General features: G+C 38.7%; 1 protein-coding gene across 1 annotated transcript in view; it reads left to right on the forward strand.

The window, feature by feature from the left end:
• COL24A1 (collagen type XXIV alpha 1 chain) overlaps positions 1–16,456 on the forward strand; it is a 173,356-nt gene that overhangs the window by 149,055 nt on the left and 7,845 nt on the right. The window contains exons 50-57 of the mRNA XM_059822180.1: positions 1,064–1,117; positions 2,775–2,882; positions 6,601–6,708; positions 8,246–8,353; positions 8,441–8,494; positions 8,788–8,850; positions 10,084–10,137; positions 11,753–11,788. Coding sequence (XP_059678163.1) covers positions 1,064–1,117; positions 2,775–2,882; positions 6,601–6,708; positions 8,246–8,353; positions 8,441–8,494; positions 8,788–8,850; positions 10,084–10,137; positions 11,753–11,788 — 585 coding nt within the window. The remainder of the gene's footprint in view (positions 1–1,063; positions 1,118–2,774; positions 2,883–6,600; positions 6,709–8,245; positions 8,354–8,440; positions 8,495–8,787; positions 8,851–10,083; positions 10,138–11,752; positions 11,789–16,456) is intronic.

The following is a 16,456-nucleotide window of genomic DNA, read 5'->3' on the forward strand; positions in this document are numbered from 1 at the left end:
GCATTCAGAAATTTTAATGAAAACAATATAAAGTTCTTTGAATATACACTTTTGAGTTCTGATTGGTGGACTTTTTTATGTCTGTCTTAACAAAAAGGCATTAAATTAAGGAATAGAACAAAATTTTGCTGATTTTATCACATTTACATTAATTATAAAACATTTATACTTACAATGACCTTAGCTTTTTCACTTTATTGCATGTTATGTAATATTGCAGCATAGTCGTTGAGCATAGCTTTTGCTTTAAGATCAGTGTTTAAAATAATTAATCCAGAAAATCTTGAAAGCTTTTTTCTACTTGATCTATGCTAACAAGTGTTATTCTTGTCCTTACTGTCCAAGTGGTTGAATCTTTTAGAGGTAGGATAAAATTCATGCCATAGATCTTTATATTCTGTGAAGAATATCCTATAAACAGAATTCTCTGAGATGCATTTGACCCGTTCTGAGCTTTTCTTCCTTGGTGCTTGGCCTCCTGTGTCACTAAACCACTTATGAGGGTGTTATCTGCTATCAGTATCACTCAGTTTTCTAAGACTACAGACTTCTAGATCAGTCAAGACAGAAAAAAAAAGTCTGGTTTTAAGTCAATTTTATTTTTGTGTACATCTTAGATAAAAAGAATGTTACCATATGTGACATGATTGGTTTTGAGTGTTCTCTTCCACATGCACTCAGTGCATCTATCTACATTGCCTACTCTCCAGGACTTCCCTTTTTAAAAGGTATGGGAAATGCTGTAAAAGCGTACTTCTTTACAGAGGTGTGGCTGATAAAGGAGAAATTGCCGGATTCGTAGTGAAAAGCTTTTTATGCCTATTGTTGTTGAAAAAAATTCTGAAAACTACACTTTACCAATTGCAGAAAGGGAAAAATATATACAATTCTACCAAAAATGTATTCACTTCTACTTGAAAAACTTTCTGCTGTCTCCTGAAATGGAAATCTGGTCCAAAGCCAGGCAGTGTGAACATGCGTACTAGACGGGAACAATTCTCAGCTCTTCTTAGGGGATTGAGTTTAAGACATTTGTCAGTTCACAAGTATTTGTAACTTTTAGGGACCCACAGGGAAGAAAGGAGCAACGGGTCAGGCAGGCAAACCTGGAATTCCTGTAAGTAACAAAATTCTACAGTCTATCTTCAGGTTATAAAACAAAGAAAATAATAACTAATAAAACCAAAACTGAGTCATGCCAGTGGTACTAGAAAGTCTTACGTTCACTCTAAAGAACCTTCTCATTATCCAGGAATTATAAAGGAACCCCTGTGAAAATAAGAATAATTTTTGAAATTACGTTAAATTATACTGAATTATACTCTGTTACTCAGCACATGGAATTGAAGTGCAGCTAATATAACAAGGTCCTTCCTACTTGTAAAGTTACTTAATTAGATCATTTTTGCACGTGGCTCATAGTCCATGTGCAAGTTATCACATTATATTGCCCAGAGCTGTACTACTGTTCATTCCTGGCTCCGATCAGTTCTTTGAAAAGCTGCAGCCTACAGAAGCCTGGATCCATATGTCCATGATGGATACAGCTGGCAGATCCCTTGATGTTTACTCCTTTGTCTCCCTTGCCCTGAGCTGAAATTTTTAATGCTCTTTCTTGAGTTACTCCAGAGATGCTAACATGCATCCCTTTCTCCCTGAGGGAGAAGAAAGAGCAGGAAACAGTAGGTGTTCTGTAAACACAACCAAAATGCATCAAGGCTATTTTGGTCCCCTAATAAATAATACCACACAAGCACATATTGTAAATATCTTTTACTACCTTACATCAAAACATTGCCAATAACCAGAGAAATGCAGCTGCTTCACAGAGCTTGTACCTGCTGGGCAGAGTGCAAGAATAGCCTTTTGAAGGCAAGCAAACTGTGTGTCTTTTGCAAATACTTGGCTCTTCCCTCTGGAGGACTGCAGAGAGTGTATCATTCGGCAGACAAAGGAAAAGAAAGAAAGGCAATACATTCAGTGAGGAGAAGACAGTAAAACTGGAACTTGCGGAAGGCTCAAAGTACATCCCAAGTGCAAGATACTTCAAGCAGAAGTTAGAAATAAGATTAAGATGGCATGCTGCTTATATTCTGTATGACTGTTGCTAACTATACATTTTTAAATGAGATTTCTTGTAGTTAGCATATTTTAAATTTCTAGGAAATGCATTCATACAGAGATAATTGCAGAACTCCAAGTCCCTTAAGATAGTGTATGTCGGTCTATAGGGAAATGATTGTAAAGAAAAAATCACCGTCCTGTTGGTGGATGTGCCATGAGGCTTTTCTGTGCAAGTATAGCAACAGTTAGCACAAACTTGTCTAATTATAAGTTTGTATGTATATTTGATATGTACAAATTTGAACAGCATAATTTTGCAAATGTACAGTACAAAGTAGCTAGTAAAATGAATGCTGAAAAGACATATGGTCGGGTTTTTTACAGGGATAAATAGATTACTTTATTAGGTTTCCTTGCTTCAGTTTAAGAATCAACACTCTCAGCCATCTTCCAGACCTGGCATGCAGAGGGGTCAGCCCCATGGTTTCAGCTGAAGTTGCTCAGAGCTCACAACACAGCAAGTCTAAGGTTAAGCCAATAGCGTTTTAAACCAAACATCCTAACTCAGAGCTCCCTCTGAGAGTATTCATCCGTGTCACCGGGTCTGTTATTATGTAGGGTTTAGGAAATACTGTGACTGAAATCTAGTTCTGTGACAGTGAAGATGAAGAAAGCTAACAGTGCTATATTTGGTTTGAATTTGCTTCAAGGGAAAACGAGGGCCAGCAGGGCAGAAAGGAGCAGTCGGGTACCCTGGACCAGAAGGCATTCCTGGCAACCCTGGCAAGCCTGGGCTGTCAGGGAAGCCTGGCCCTAAGGTAAGTTGCTTTCCACATTGCCCCTCTTTATGTCATTTTGCATTACAAATTTTCTAAGGTTAGGGTATTTAAACAGAAGGAACCATTCTCAGTTCCTTGAGCATCTTGAAAATCAGACCAATTCTTTGTTTTCTTTCTCTTTTGCTCCTGATATTCTGGCCAGGATGTAAGGTTAGCATAAGGGAACTAGCATGTGAGAACTATTTCATTAGCATATGTTACTAGTAACTACAGCTAAGTGAAAATGCTTTCTTAATGAGAGAGGTTTCACAGCTGTGTTCCTGAAAATGAGCCATAGACCCCAACTGAGGCTGTTTCCTCTCAGGCCCCGAGATAATCCCACAATTTCCTTATTGTCTTTGAATTTGTAACCTATGTCTCTCTACCTAAGCAATTCTGAAGCTTTGCCCAAAACCATTGAAAAAGAATATTAGGTATATGAGGTAGCTGGGAACATTCTTGGAAACAGGTTTTTTGTCTGTCTGTGCTTTGCTGTGGGCCAAGACTTGCTGCCTGCTGTTTCTGGGAGCAGTGACACAGCTCTTCACTTACTCCAGAGAGGAGAGAGCAAATTCTTTTAGTTGTTGTTATTGTTGAAAGTCTGATCACTTTGATTTCAGGTATGGTATTTCTCAGTAGTTCTACTTAGACAGACCAGTAATTGTTATAAAAGGACGCCAGGTTACATTTGGTGTTAGGAATTAATCAAGGTGCCGAATGAGGCACCTCTGTTACATGTATAAATTTGCCTGGCTGGTTGAACCAAGATAAAATTAAACAAGTTACCTGTAGGGAGAAGATGTACCCTTCTCCTTCTATGACCAGGTGACCCGCCTAGTGGGTGAGGGAAAGGCTGTGGATGTTGTCTACCTGGACTTTAGTAAAGCCTTTGACACTGTCTCCCACAGTATTCTCCTGGAGAAGCTGGCGGCTCGTGGCTTAGACAGGTGCACTCTTCTCTGGGTTAAAAACTGGCTGGACGGCTGAGCCCAGAGAGTTGTGGTGAATGGAGTGAAATCCAGTTGGCGGCCGGTCACAAGCGGAGTCCCCCAGGGCTCAGTTTTGGGGACGGTCTTGTTTAATATCTTTATCGATGATCTGGATGAGGGGATTGAGTGCGCCCTCAGCAAGTTTGCAGACGACACCAAGTTGGGTGGGAGTGTTGATCTGCTCAAGGGTCAGAAGGCTCTGCAGAGGGATCTGGACAGGCTGGATCGATGGGCTGAGGCCAATTGTATGAGGTTCAACAAGGCCAAGTGCCGGGTCCTACACCTGGGTCACAACAACCTCATGCAACGCTACAGGCTTGGGGACGAGCGGCTGGAAAGCTGCCCTGCAGAAAAGGACCTGGGGGTGTTGGTTGACAGCTGGCTGAAGATGAGCCAGCAGTGTGCCCAGGTGGCCAAGAAGGCCAACGGCATCCTGGCCTGTATCAGAAACAGTGTGGCCAGCAGGAGTAGGGAGGTGATCGTGCCCCTGTACTCGGCGCTGGTGAGGCCGCACCTCGAATGCTGTGTTCAGTTTTGGGCCCCTCACTCCAAGAAGGACATTGAGGTGCTGGAGCGTGTCCAGAGAAGGGCAACGAAGCTGATGAGGGGTCTGGAGCACAAGTCTTATGAGGAGCGGCTGAGGGAGCTGGGGTTGTTCAGCCTGGAGAAGAGGAGGCTGAGGGGAGACCTCATCGCTCTCTACAATTACCTGAAAGGGGGTTGCAGAGAGGTGGGTGTTGGTCTCTTCTCCCAAGTGACTAGCGACAGGACAAGAGGAAATAGCCTCAAGTTGCGCCAGGGGAGGTTCAGGCTGGATATTAGGAAGAATTTCTTTACTGAGAGAGTGGTGAAACACTGGAACAGGCTGCCCAGGGAGGTGGTGGAGTCACCCTCCCTGGAGGTGTTCAAGGAACGTGAGGACGAGGCATTGTGGGACATGGTTTAGTGGGCATGGTGGTGTTGGGTTGATGGTTGGACTTGATGATCTTACAGGTCTTTTCCAACCTTAATGATTCTGTGATTCAGTGATTCTATTTGAGCCTTCTCCATTTTCAGATAATGTCCTCCTTTTTCAAGTGCTTAAATTTTTTGGGGTTGGATTTACGAGTATCACCCCAAAGAATTCTTACATTTTTGCCTTTCCACTCAAAATGTCATCTTTCATATTAAAAAAGATTCCATTACTCCATATTAACAATATATAGTAGCATTACTATTTGTAATAAGAAGAGGCTTTTAACTGATTTTTGCCACAATGAAAAAAAAGAACAGAACTTTTGCTATGTAAATTTATCAGTCCATCAGGCTATAAGCCACAGTACCATATTCAAAAGCTCTGAAAATCACATTTAATATAAAAATCCTGTTTTCTATAACCCTTTTATTTCTATGAATGCTTAATGGAATATCATATGAAATAAGAAAGAAGAGATATATATATATGTACGTATGTATTTCTACTAAATGACATCACAGAAACATTCATTTGGATGGATGCAAATTTCCATTTTGTATTTTTTAACATGTCAAAATTGGCTTAACACCATGTACTCAGTAACATGTTTTTTCATTAAAAATAATTGCTTTTGTTTATTGTCTGATGTTCTCATACATTTTCATAACAAATGTTCTGATCTTTCTTGCTGTGGTAAAGTTATTGTATATGAATCCCTACAGAGTGTGCACAACCATACTAATATTATCAGTATGTCTGGTATTTATGTTGAATGTTGAATGTTTCTGTGGGAAAGTAGTCTCATTTGTTTCTTGATATGGATTCCTTCTTAAAAAAATGAATACTGTGAATCTCAACTATATTTTCAGCCCATCTGTAATGAATGAATCCAGCATCTTGTTTTCATCAGAAGGAGCTCCTTATTATAAGCTCAGAATCCTCAGACATCACACAACGTTCATCTGAGAACCTCCTCAAGGAGTCATCTTCTATAATTAATAGAGATTAGTGCTCTCTTCCTGCAAGTATGAATTAGAAAAGAATTAAATAGGGATCAGCACTAAACGCTATTAATCTGAACATGCAAATTTTCAGGTTTGGGAAAAATTTTAGGTCTCATGTAAAGTATTCTGTATGATTCCCTGTGGGAGGTAAAAGCAGTCACTGGTATGCCCGTGAGTGCTTCCATATATAATTGAAAGCACAATTACTGTGGACATAGGATTGCTTACTATCCAACTGGCAACTATTCCTATTTAGGAAGGTGCTAAAAGGGAAGATGCCTTGCATAAGCCCAAAAAGGCAATTGATTCCCTTGAATGTTTTCAGAAGTCTTTCACGGTCTAGGAAAGTGATGCCACACAAATGACATCATGATATATTTAGGGTAGGACAGAACAAGGTTTAAGGTGAACACTGAACTGAACGACTGCAATGAGCTATGACATAGGTAGCATTTGCTTTGCTGACAGTCAATGACTTGTTAAACTGTAGTAACTTGACTCCTCAGAAACCTCAGTCCACCCCACAGTTAAAGCACATATAGTTTTTTTGCCAAGTATGATGGGGCTTTGCTTTTGGAGTATTAGCAGAAATCCAGACGATACTCCAGATCATTGTCTTTCCATATATTTTGATGTACTATCAATATGTGTCCATATATGCAGAAAGCATTAAGTGGCTTTTACTGATTTTATGTCATATACCTGTTTTAGCATACAATGAAAAAACATTTTTGGCTCTTCTGCTTGTAACCAATTATTTTCAATTTAAGGGTAATAAAGGAAACTCAGGCTTACCAGGTCTGGCAGGTTATCCTGGAGCTCGAGGTCCCAAGGGATTGCCAGGCATGCCAGGGCCCATGGGAACACCCGGACTAAAGGTACACACATGGGATCTCGTTGTTTAAGTACAGTGTTACTGATACTGCTTAGTCTTCATACTGCATCCAGTGACTGTGGAACCATCATGCTACTGTTAATCATATGAGTAGCTGTCATCAAAACTTATTTGAAGGGTAAGACTGCAAGTTGTGCTGACCTCATTTCTATAAACTATAATTTGAAAACAGAGTTCCCATCCATCTGGATGCTATTCCCAACTCCAGAAGCCATTCAAAATATTTTGTATTTATTGATCCAAAGCTTTAAGGCCAAATGATTCCTGACTTTTCTTTTTAAACTTCTGTAACTACTGAAACAATCTGGATGATTTGAACATCTAAGCAATCTATTAGCAGAGAAGTACTGTAATTTCAAGCCTGAGTCTCAAGGTTGGGGGCTAACAAGCATGTCTGGGATGTTCATTTATCATAGGACTTAAACTGTTCTTGTTCAGCCCTGTTAGAAAGAAAGAAATCTGAGAGTGCTCCATTTTCCAGGCAGTTCCAGGTACCCGACATCAGCATATCCTCAGCTTCTACTGATAATATTAGTTAGGCTCATTTCAGTGGTAAAAGAAGCAAAGACTGAAAACATTACAGATAATTTTCTCCATTTAGAATAGGATTTTTCATCTAAAATCATGATTTGCAGTGCTCTGAGATTTTATTGGTAAGCAGTTTTTAAAACCTTAAATTTCTTGAAAACTGGGGGAAGGAAACACTGTCTGTCTTCGCTGTCTTTTCATGGAAATATTTTAGTATAAACTGTATTCACTATTTGTAGTGTTTATTGCCAGTGCTCCCAGTCTGGATTTTACTCCTTTGTCTAGACAATGAGCCGTAGGAGGTAGTTCCTGCTCAGAAGTGCTTACAACCTGAAAAACACAGGGAATAGATGAGGTGAAGGAAAACGGTTACTACATTGTGCAAAATAAACATTAAGAGTAGACATACTGAGTCAGGCCAAAAGTCTGTCTTTGTTAGAGCAGAAAGGTAACACCTAGGAAAGAGCATAAGCGCAAAGCAAGCATGAAAGGTGTATATTCCCAGCCTTAATTGCAGCTCAGTAATCTCCTGAGCTAGACGTAGTTTCTATGTATTTGATAGTCCTCAGAGGATTTCTCTTGCATGAATTTGTCTGGTTTCCATTTGAATCAATGCAATCCTTTAGTCTAATAGCAAGGAGTTCCACAACTATACTATGTCTTGCTCAGAGGATTACTTTTTAAATTTACTTCTAACCTTCCTGTTCTGTATTACATTTTGTGCATTTTAGTTCTTGCACTGGGAGATACCATACTGGAAATGATCCAATATGTATGGGGTTTGTAGGTTTCCAAGTCAAGGAAGAATAAAGTCGCATTTGCATTTTAGTGAAAGTATGATAACTGAAAGCATTCCCAGTGGAAATAAAATTAATAGAGGAGGTTTATTTCTTAGAGAGAAAGCATGTTTCACACTTCTGCCAGGAAACCAATCTTAACATTTATTAACTGTCATAACTGTAATAAAGGATATATTATGTTCCTATTGACAGGGTGAGAAAGGGCTTCTGGGTCATCCAGGAAAGCGAGGCAAAAGAGGCCTTCCAGGATCACAAGGTGACCAAGGACGAGCAGGAGACACTGGACTGAAAGGACAGACTGTACGCAATCACAACTGTTGATGCGAAACTAGTAGTCCAAGAGTTACCAACATGAAATAATAATAAGGATACCTGCTCCTATTACAGGGAGAAGATGGAGATCAAGGTTTGATGGGGTTTCAAGGATTCCCAGGTCCAAAAGTATGTGCTCATTCTTTTCTGTTAGATCTTAAGCCATTTACAGAGTGAGAACCTTAGGAAAGCATAGAATTAATTGGCTTTAACAATAATTTTTTCAAAATCTGTCTGAACTGTTGGAACATTCTAGGCAGAACTGTGAACTCCATGTCCAAAGAAAGATGTTCTGCATCAGTGCACTTGGTATTTTCACTGTTACTGCTTTTAGAAATTCTTATTTCCACTGATTACAAGAGATTGAAACAAGTGGATAGATAATGTTCATGTTTGACTAAACTGTTCCTTTGCATTTTCAGGGTCCTGCAGGGGACATGGGCTTAGTTGGAATTCTGGGCCCGAAAGGTCCAACGGGCCAAGTTGTAAGTGTTTCACTCCATAAAAGAGACTGTCAAGGCTTGCAAGTGGCCCATGTTTTTAATTTAGGGAATTGTCTTTTTTCTTATTAACAAGGCCAGAACCCTGTGGCCGAACCTTTCTCTCTGAGACTGTGACTCCACTAGAAGCCCTTTGCCTGTACTGCAACCCTGCTCTGGTTGCGACATGGGTACAGATACACAAGCAGAGCTGGGCTCTCAATCTTGAAGGAAAAAAGCAAGCTCTGCTGACAAAGTGTGGCTGTCCTAGTATAATCTTATCTACACAAGTATCCCTATTGCTGTCATATCTTTGTCTATTGGGTTTGAACATTCTCTTTCTTCTTACTGGCAACAATGCTGGTTGTATAACTCTGCCCTACAGCAAAACGAAAAAGGCTCAAACATTGTCTGCAGTAAGACAGAGTGGTGCTCAGGCTTTATTGATTAATAGGTAGTCTTTTTTTAATAAATATTTTCTTTTTATCTGTAAGGTTACTAACTTGCATTAGCTCATTCTTCATGACACCTTCTTCATGACATGCTACTTTGCTACTCACCAAATACGTGGGAGCATCTTTGGTATTTTGTAATATTGGGGAGTGTGCATCCAGCTTACAGCATCAAGTGAAAAAGGAAAAAGGGGGAAAGGTTGCAGCATGAAAGGCCTTACTACAAAATGTTCTTCTCTTACTGTTGCCATTGCCATCACAGAACTGAATTAGTTCAGTTAACCAGATGCAGAGCAGCAGCTTTAGGGGCCTGTTCTAATAGCTGCTTTCTTTTTCTAAACATTCCTATACAAGATAAACACTGGAAATGAGCAGTTTGCTCTAAGTGTAATGGAACAGGAAAGTAACATTTTAGCAGTACTTCACTGGCAGCCTTACAAGAGTACTTGTGGGCAGTAACATAGCTCAAGATACAGTTGATTGTAGCTCAATAAATATGTGGTCTTTGGTAATCAGAGTACTTAAGTTTCCACTGGTTTTAGTGCATTAACTTTCACATAAAAGAATGTGTGTGGGCTTTCCAAGCATAACTATTACTAATTATTAAAATAATTACCTTGCTGATTTTGTAGCAATGTGTATTCAATATTCAGAAAGAGAATATCACCATGGTCTTTTGGATATCTGCCAGGGCTGTGTGCTGAGCAACTTTAAACCAGGACACATCATGAGGATTTTCTTCATTTTGAAAACATGGTGGTCTAATAAATTCTTTGCTTGTTTACAGGGATATATCGGCCCTGTTGGTCAAGAAGGCATAATAGGCCCAACTGGCAGGCTGGTAAGTTTCCCTTCTCTTTTGCATAATATGGTTATGTTACCCACCCTTAATTTTAATAATCCGTTTTGCAGCTAGCAACCTTCTCATTTTTCCATTTGCAAATAGCAGCTAGCAGGAACATCTTCATATTATACCACACTGGTGAGCTAACGTATGTGACTCCAGTATCTGTGATACAAACAAGAAAAAAAAATGACAAAAAACAATGACAAAAGAGTCATTGCAATGGCCTTCTGTCTAAGTACAGTATACAGAGGGCACGTCTGCAGGGGCAGCAGGTGAGTCAAGGTATACAACAGCACATAGTAACTACCACCTGCATATTCTTTCTCAGCCTTAGGTCTGAGACATATCTAGAGAGTATCCACACTTGGTTTCAATGTCATTTATTTTTTATGTGCTGATTGGGCTTAACTATCCAGAGTGCCCCTCTAGACATTCTGGGAGTGCCCACAAGGCCTTGTTGGGGTGTTCCAGGTGCTGGCAAGGTCCCTGTTACAAATCAAACATCTTCTTGGTCTTTCTGATGACCTTCAATGCTCCCCAGGTTCCCTGCAGTGGGGAGCTCTGCCCTTATCCCTGTTTCCATCCTTTGTTGCACTCCCTGTGCCACAGATAGAGCAGTATTCTGCAAGGGCACCCTCTGGCTCATATCTGCAGACTACCCAGCCATGTAAGGTAGTTTTAGAAGCTCTCTGTACCACCCAAGTTCCTCTGTCTGATCAACAAGACTTGGAGTGAATGAGAATGTCTAAAAAATGAAACAATAATCTTTAAAATAACAGGAATATACAATAAAAGTAAAAAATACAAATATTAACAAGGGAAAAAAGAAAGAAGGAGGGAAATGTTCCTTCTATAATTAGACTGTTAATTTCCACCTGTTGGGAAAAAGACAGCATTTTAAGTCTTGTTGCACTCTTTTCAATCCCACTCAGGAAGAAAACTTTACAGTTGCATATACTTGTATGAAGGCCTTTAATAGACTTCATATGGAATGTAATAGTTTGCCATTATCATTAAGAAAGCATTACAGCTGAAGATTACATCTGTGTGTTATGAAATGCTGCCATCAAGACGCAAAAGACTTCCAGAGAAGAATTGTACGACTGTTACCATCTTCGGAAACACAGTTTAAGTGCAAAACTAGCTAAAAATGCCATGGGGACAGAAAAACAGCGTCTAATCTGACTGTGAGAGGAGAACTAATGGGGTAATAAAAGCACATATGTAAAGGATGGATTTCTTCAGTGATGAATAGTACCGAGTTTTGTTCTCAACTCTTAAGACGGTGAAGCACTGATCTATTACTGTGGATCAAATTGTAGAGAGTACAGCTGACTGACAGGGAGAACAATGACTGTTAAAATTAGTGAGAAAAAACATATTTACGATCTGAAGAAAACAGTTTTCCACATCTAGGACTTACAAGATGTTTTCATGTAATTTATTTTTCGAATAGTACAGAAAAGTTAGCTGCAGAGTTGTAAATACTTCCACAGATGAGACTGGACTTTTCATGTGAGCAGTATAACTTTTGTGGATATTAGTTTGCTTTATGTCAGTCCTAGGAGGCTAGAAACCATACTGAGTTAACATCTTCTCTTTCTTACAGGGACCAAGAGGTGAAAAGGGCACAAGGGGTGAAATAGTAAGACGAAACAACTTTTGTGCTTTCATTTTTTTGGCTGTGTAAAAAGTATTCCTGTGTTACTCTGAATGTACCCTTGCATGCTCTGAATGCCAGACAGTCGTGTTGTGCTCCTGGAGAGTGCTGGCCAAGAAAGCTGGTAGCATGAGTCAGAAGTCTGACCTTTTCTTGTTCAGGTTCTTATGCAGATACGCCCAGTGAGTGTGTGCTGTCGGGTAGTATGGCCCCTGATCATATAGCAGTCACATACTCCAAATCTGTCCCAGTTCAGATCTAAAAGAAAAATCCTTTGTTACATTTGTTGTCAGTGCTCCAGTGCCTCACAGCACAGCACAGTATGCATACACATGATCGTAAGTCTGTACCATCTTGTTTAGAGAGGGAGAAGTTCAGGAGAAGCCTAGAGCTGAGGATGGGTGTCCATGCAATGTATGTCAGCTGTAGTAGCAGTAGGCAGCATTGATAGGTTATGAAGTTGCTCTCTCTCGTTTTTCAGTAAGAATATTACATCAGCTTTTACATTAATAAATGTTGGATTTTATTTTAAAAAATATGTGCTAGAGCTAATAAAGCCTCCAATTAATAATGCCTATGTGAAAAGCCAGTGTCAATTTATCATACTGACAGCCAATATGAATACAATGATATCTATGATATTACTTTATATGACAGGTTTATAATTAGTTCCTTTTCCAGTAACTGGCCAACATGATCTCATTCCTGTTGGTCTTACCCTGCCTTTCATCCCACCTCACTTAAAATAATTTCATTTCTCTTGTCTTATTGTATTTCGCTTTTACCAGCCACCTGTGTGCAATTCCAACCTAACTGCCTTACAGGAGTTTTGAAAAATAAATCGGAAATATTAAAAATTGCTTAAAGAATTAAGGCTTGGAACTAAGCTTGCTGTACGCGTCTTGGGGAACTTCCCTCTTTGATTCTAATCCTCTTGAGGCCATTCCTATCTCAGAGTAAGAGGACAACTAGGTTCTTAATTCGCGCTGATATTAACCATCTCAACTGTCTTTTTCTCCTGTTTGTTCATAAGAATTGCTATGACAGTATAAAGCTAAAAGTGCTGACACTTAAAAAATAATAATAAAACCCATCTAAAACGGTGAACAAGGAACACCCATTTCCATTATTGGTGCTGGTGTTTAAGAAGTTATTTCCGAAATAAGTTCTTGAATTCATCAAGATGAATTCATCTCCTAAGACTGTCTTCAGAAGAAGAATGTTCAATTTTAAATCATACCCAGTGGCATTAGTTTATATTATGTAGCCAGGAAAAGGATTTATTTCCAACTATTTTCAGATACAGAGGAGAGAAAATTATTTTCATCCAACTGTGTATTCCCAGCTTGAATTTATACCTTTAAAATGGATATTGGCATTCTTCCTAGAATCACAAAAATTTTAACTCTTTTGCAGCAGTCCAAGTTTTAGTTACACTTTTTAGTCTGTCAGTGATACAGTGTTCGTTATTAGAAAGAAATATTCTTTTATCCCTGGAAAAACATGGAATGTAAAATTCTATCACCTTGTTGAAGTCAGTGGTGAACCAAAGTTCAGATCCTGTAGGCTATTTCTGGAGAAAAATGGATAGAGTCAGGAAAAAGTTTGCTGAAAAATTTTAATAAAAATTATTTTTCAATTCAAAATATTCATATCACTGTGACTGAATCATTTAGAAAAACGCGGAATACGTTTTGGAATATTGTTTCAGAATTCCGACATTTCTGAAAGTGTGTTTTCATTTTCTTAATTTTTTTTTTAAATTTTATTTCATGGCATGTCACATAATGAATTATAATATAGAGTCATCGGATAATTCAGATTGTAAGGGATCTCAAGACATTTCTAGACCAACCTCCTGTTTAAAAAAGGGTCAGCTCTGAGATCAGACCGTGTTCCTCAGAGTTTTATTCAGCCGGGTCTTGAAAACTTCGAGGGATGGAGATTGGATAAGCTCCTTGAGCAATGTGTTCCAGTGCATGACTATCCTCAAGGTGAAAAAAGATACAATATGATATGATAAGGCATAATCTGTAATTTTCAATCATGATCTTTTATCTTAGATTTACAATCATTAATGGCAGCTACTAGACTGTATTGCATATCAGACCATTATATTGCAGGATGTTATTAGGCTTTACCCATTCTGAGATATGGTGACATAACATCAAAATGACAAAAGTGGTCAGGGAAAGCTTAGTATTAACAATTTTTGTTAAAAATGCTTTCTGTTTCTTGCAAAATTTTGAAAGTCATGGAAAATATGGAAGTCCTTGGGATTGCTCGTGTTTTCAAAGTTAAGCATATGTATCATTGCATGTAAAATCAAGGCCTTATGGTATTAGAAAAAGATTGGAGTTTTGGCCTTTGAACTTCCATACTAGCAATCAAGCTGGGTGATTAAAGAATTAAAGAGCACAATAACTGTTCTATTCTCTGTTTTTGTTATTATGAACTGGAATTACACTTTTCTCACTTAAATTCTAGTGTGATCAAAGGGTAAATTAAGTAGATTTGTAAAGGTAATCCTGTACATTCCAGTAAAATATTTAGCAATTAACTTAATCCATGAAAAGTGTAATTTAACCTTATTTTGCTGTTCTGCAACAGAAAGAAAGAACATTTATAACCTCTCTACAGGTTTTTCAATATACTGTGCAGGCTTGTTATATTTTAAAGGCTTGTAAAGGTAATTGATATAGCCCAGTGAAGTTTTAATGAATTTTAGAAATGTAATATCCCCAAAAGTAGCTTACTATAGTTAACAAATAGCATTCATTATTTACCCTTTTTTCACATGGGTTTTACTGGCAAGGAGACAGTGAATCAAGACAAATCACATTCCTCTTTTGCAAAATACCTTAAATTCATTGGAACAGTGCAGTTTTTGATTCTTCAAATATTCGATTCTATCTCAGAAACCACTATAAATTTGAACCGTTCTCGTCCCAAGACTTCTGGAGTCTTAGAATTGTGATACATGCCAAGAACATAGAATATTAACTGAAGCATTCAGTCATCTGAAAAATCCACTGGAATGTCTAAATCTCAGGACCCAGAACAAGGACATCTATTCATCAGAGAGCAGTGGTTACTTAGGGACAAACTATTGAAGACTTTGTGCCTTGTCTTGACTTGGTATTTGCATAATCAAGTCCTGACCCAAGATAAACAAGTACGTCCTCACACTGCCGAATTAATTTATTGAGTTTCTTTTTCACAGTTTCTCTTTCATTTTGTGCTAAACATACTTCACCAAGCATGATCATACAGTTCAGTAATATATTCACATGAGATTGAAGGTATCCTGCAGCAGTCTAACAGCACCTGAGCTGCTGATCTGATTAATTAAATGTGGAGGTCAGCTTTCTCAGCTGGCATACAACAGTGTAGCTCTGTGAAACCCAGTCAGTTTGCAACAGCTGAGGGACTATCCCAAAATAGTGAATGTCATCTCTGCAAACTCATCTTTCATCAATTTTGTAATAATAAATAGCAACAATATTTGATGCCTATTTAATCGTAATAGGATTTCAAAGAAAATTTCAAGGTGGGCAATAATCAAACTTAGAAGAGTAAAGGGAAGCTAGGTACTTGCCACCGAAGCCACAGGGTTTTCTGTACTGCTGCATATGCTAAAATAATTTATTCTTTGATTTCAATTTTCCAGCATCAATCATTAATGTCTTTACAAAATATTAGTAAATATTTACCTAAAAGATGGCTTAGACTCCCTTCTATAAGTAGAAGTGGATGAAACATAAATAAATAGGTCAGAATGCATCAGTTGAAAAGTTGACGATATTTGCAGTCCCTAGAACTTATGTCATTAAAGTCTTCTTAGTTAGGTATCAGAAGACCATCTCCCTGAACACACAGAAACTGCTTCAATTTTGATTCTCCCCTATTCTCCAAAGAACATGTGTAAAACATAGCTCTCAGTCTCAAAAGTCATTTGCAGTCCCTCAACATAGCCTTGTTGCCATAAATCTGGTGCTAGGAATTACTTAATGGCCCCCACTTTTCACACCCTTCGTAATCCAGCATCTGAGCCCTTCTGGCATGGCCAGGGCAGGTGATGTGCAGGCACGCTTAACTTCTGCAGCTCTGGAGGTCATTGTAACCCCTGACAGATGCATTCCCCAGTAGCTACCATGTGCTCTGCCTTACAGATATGTCTAGAGACAGTAAGAAATGCAGCTGGTATTCTCCTAAAAACTGATAAATTTGGAGCCTCAGTGACTTAAGTCCTAAATCACTCCTATCTGCTTTGAGATCCTTTTTTTAAATATACATGAATTAATGTAAGAGCGAATCTGGCCTTTAACCATTTCCAGCTGCCCTCACTGGTGTCAGCTTGAAGCACAGCCCAAGTTCAGCAATTGTAGCATGCAGTGACACTCAAGCAGGTCTTGCTGTGAAACCTCACAGCAGGAATATTTCTTATTACTGTATTAAGTTATTTACAACGTAATACTTCTTTGACTAGATCAGTTTTGTAATAGTTGTCAGCACGGCCATGTCAGATAAGATTATTTCTCTTTTGGCAGAGACTTAGTACTAGCGTGACCATACTGGTATAAGAGGGCTTTTGCTGGAACAGCTTATTGTGCTCAAATAATTGGTACAAGAAGCACTGTCTAAAGAGTGTCT

Source organism: Gavia stellata, chromosome 10 (genome assembly GCF_030936135.1).
Source record: "Gavia stellata isolate bGavSte3 chromosome 10, bGavSte3.hap2, whole genome shotgun sequence".
Lineage (NCBI taxonomy): Eukaryota > Metazoa > Chordata > Aves > Gaviiformes > Gaviidae > Gavia > Gavia stellata.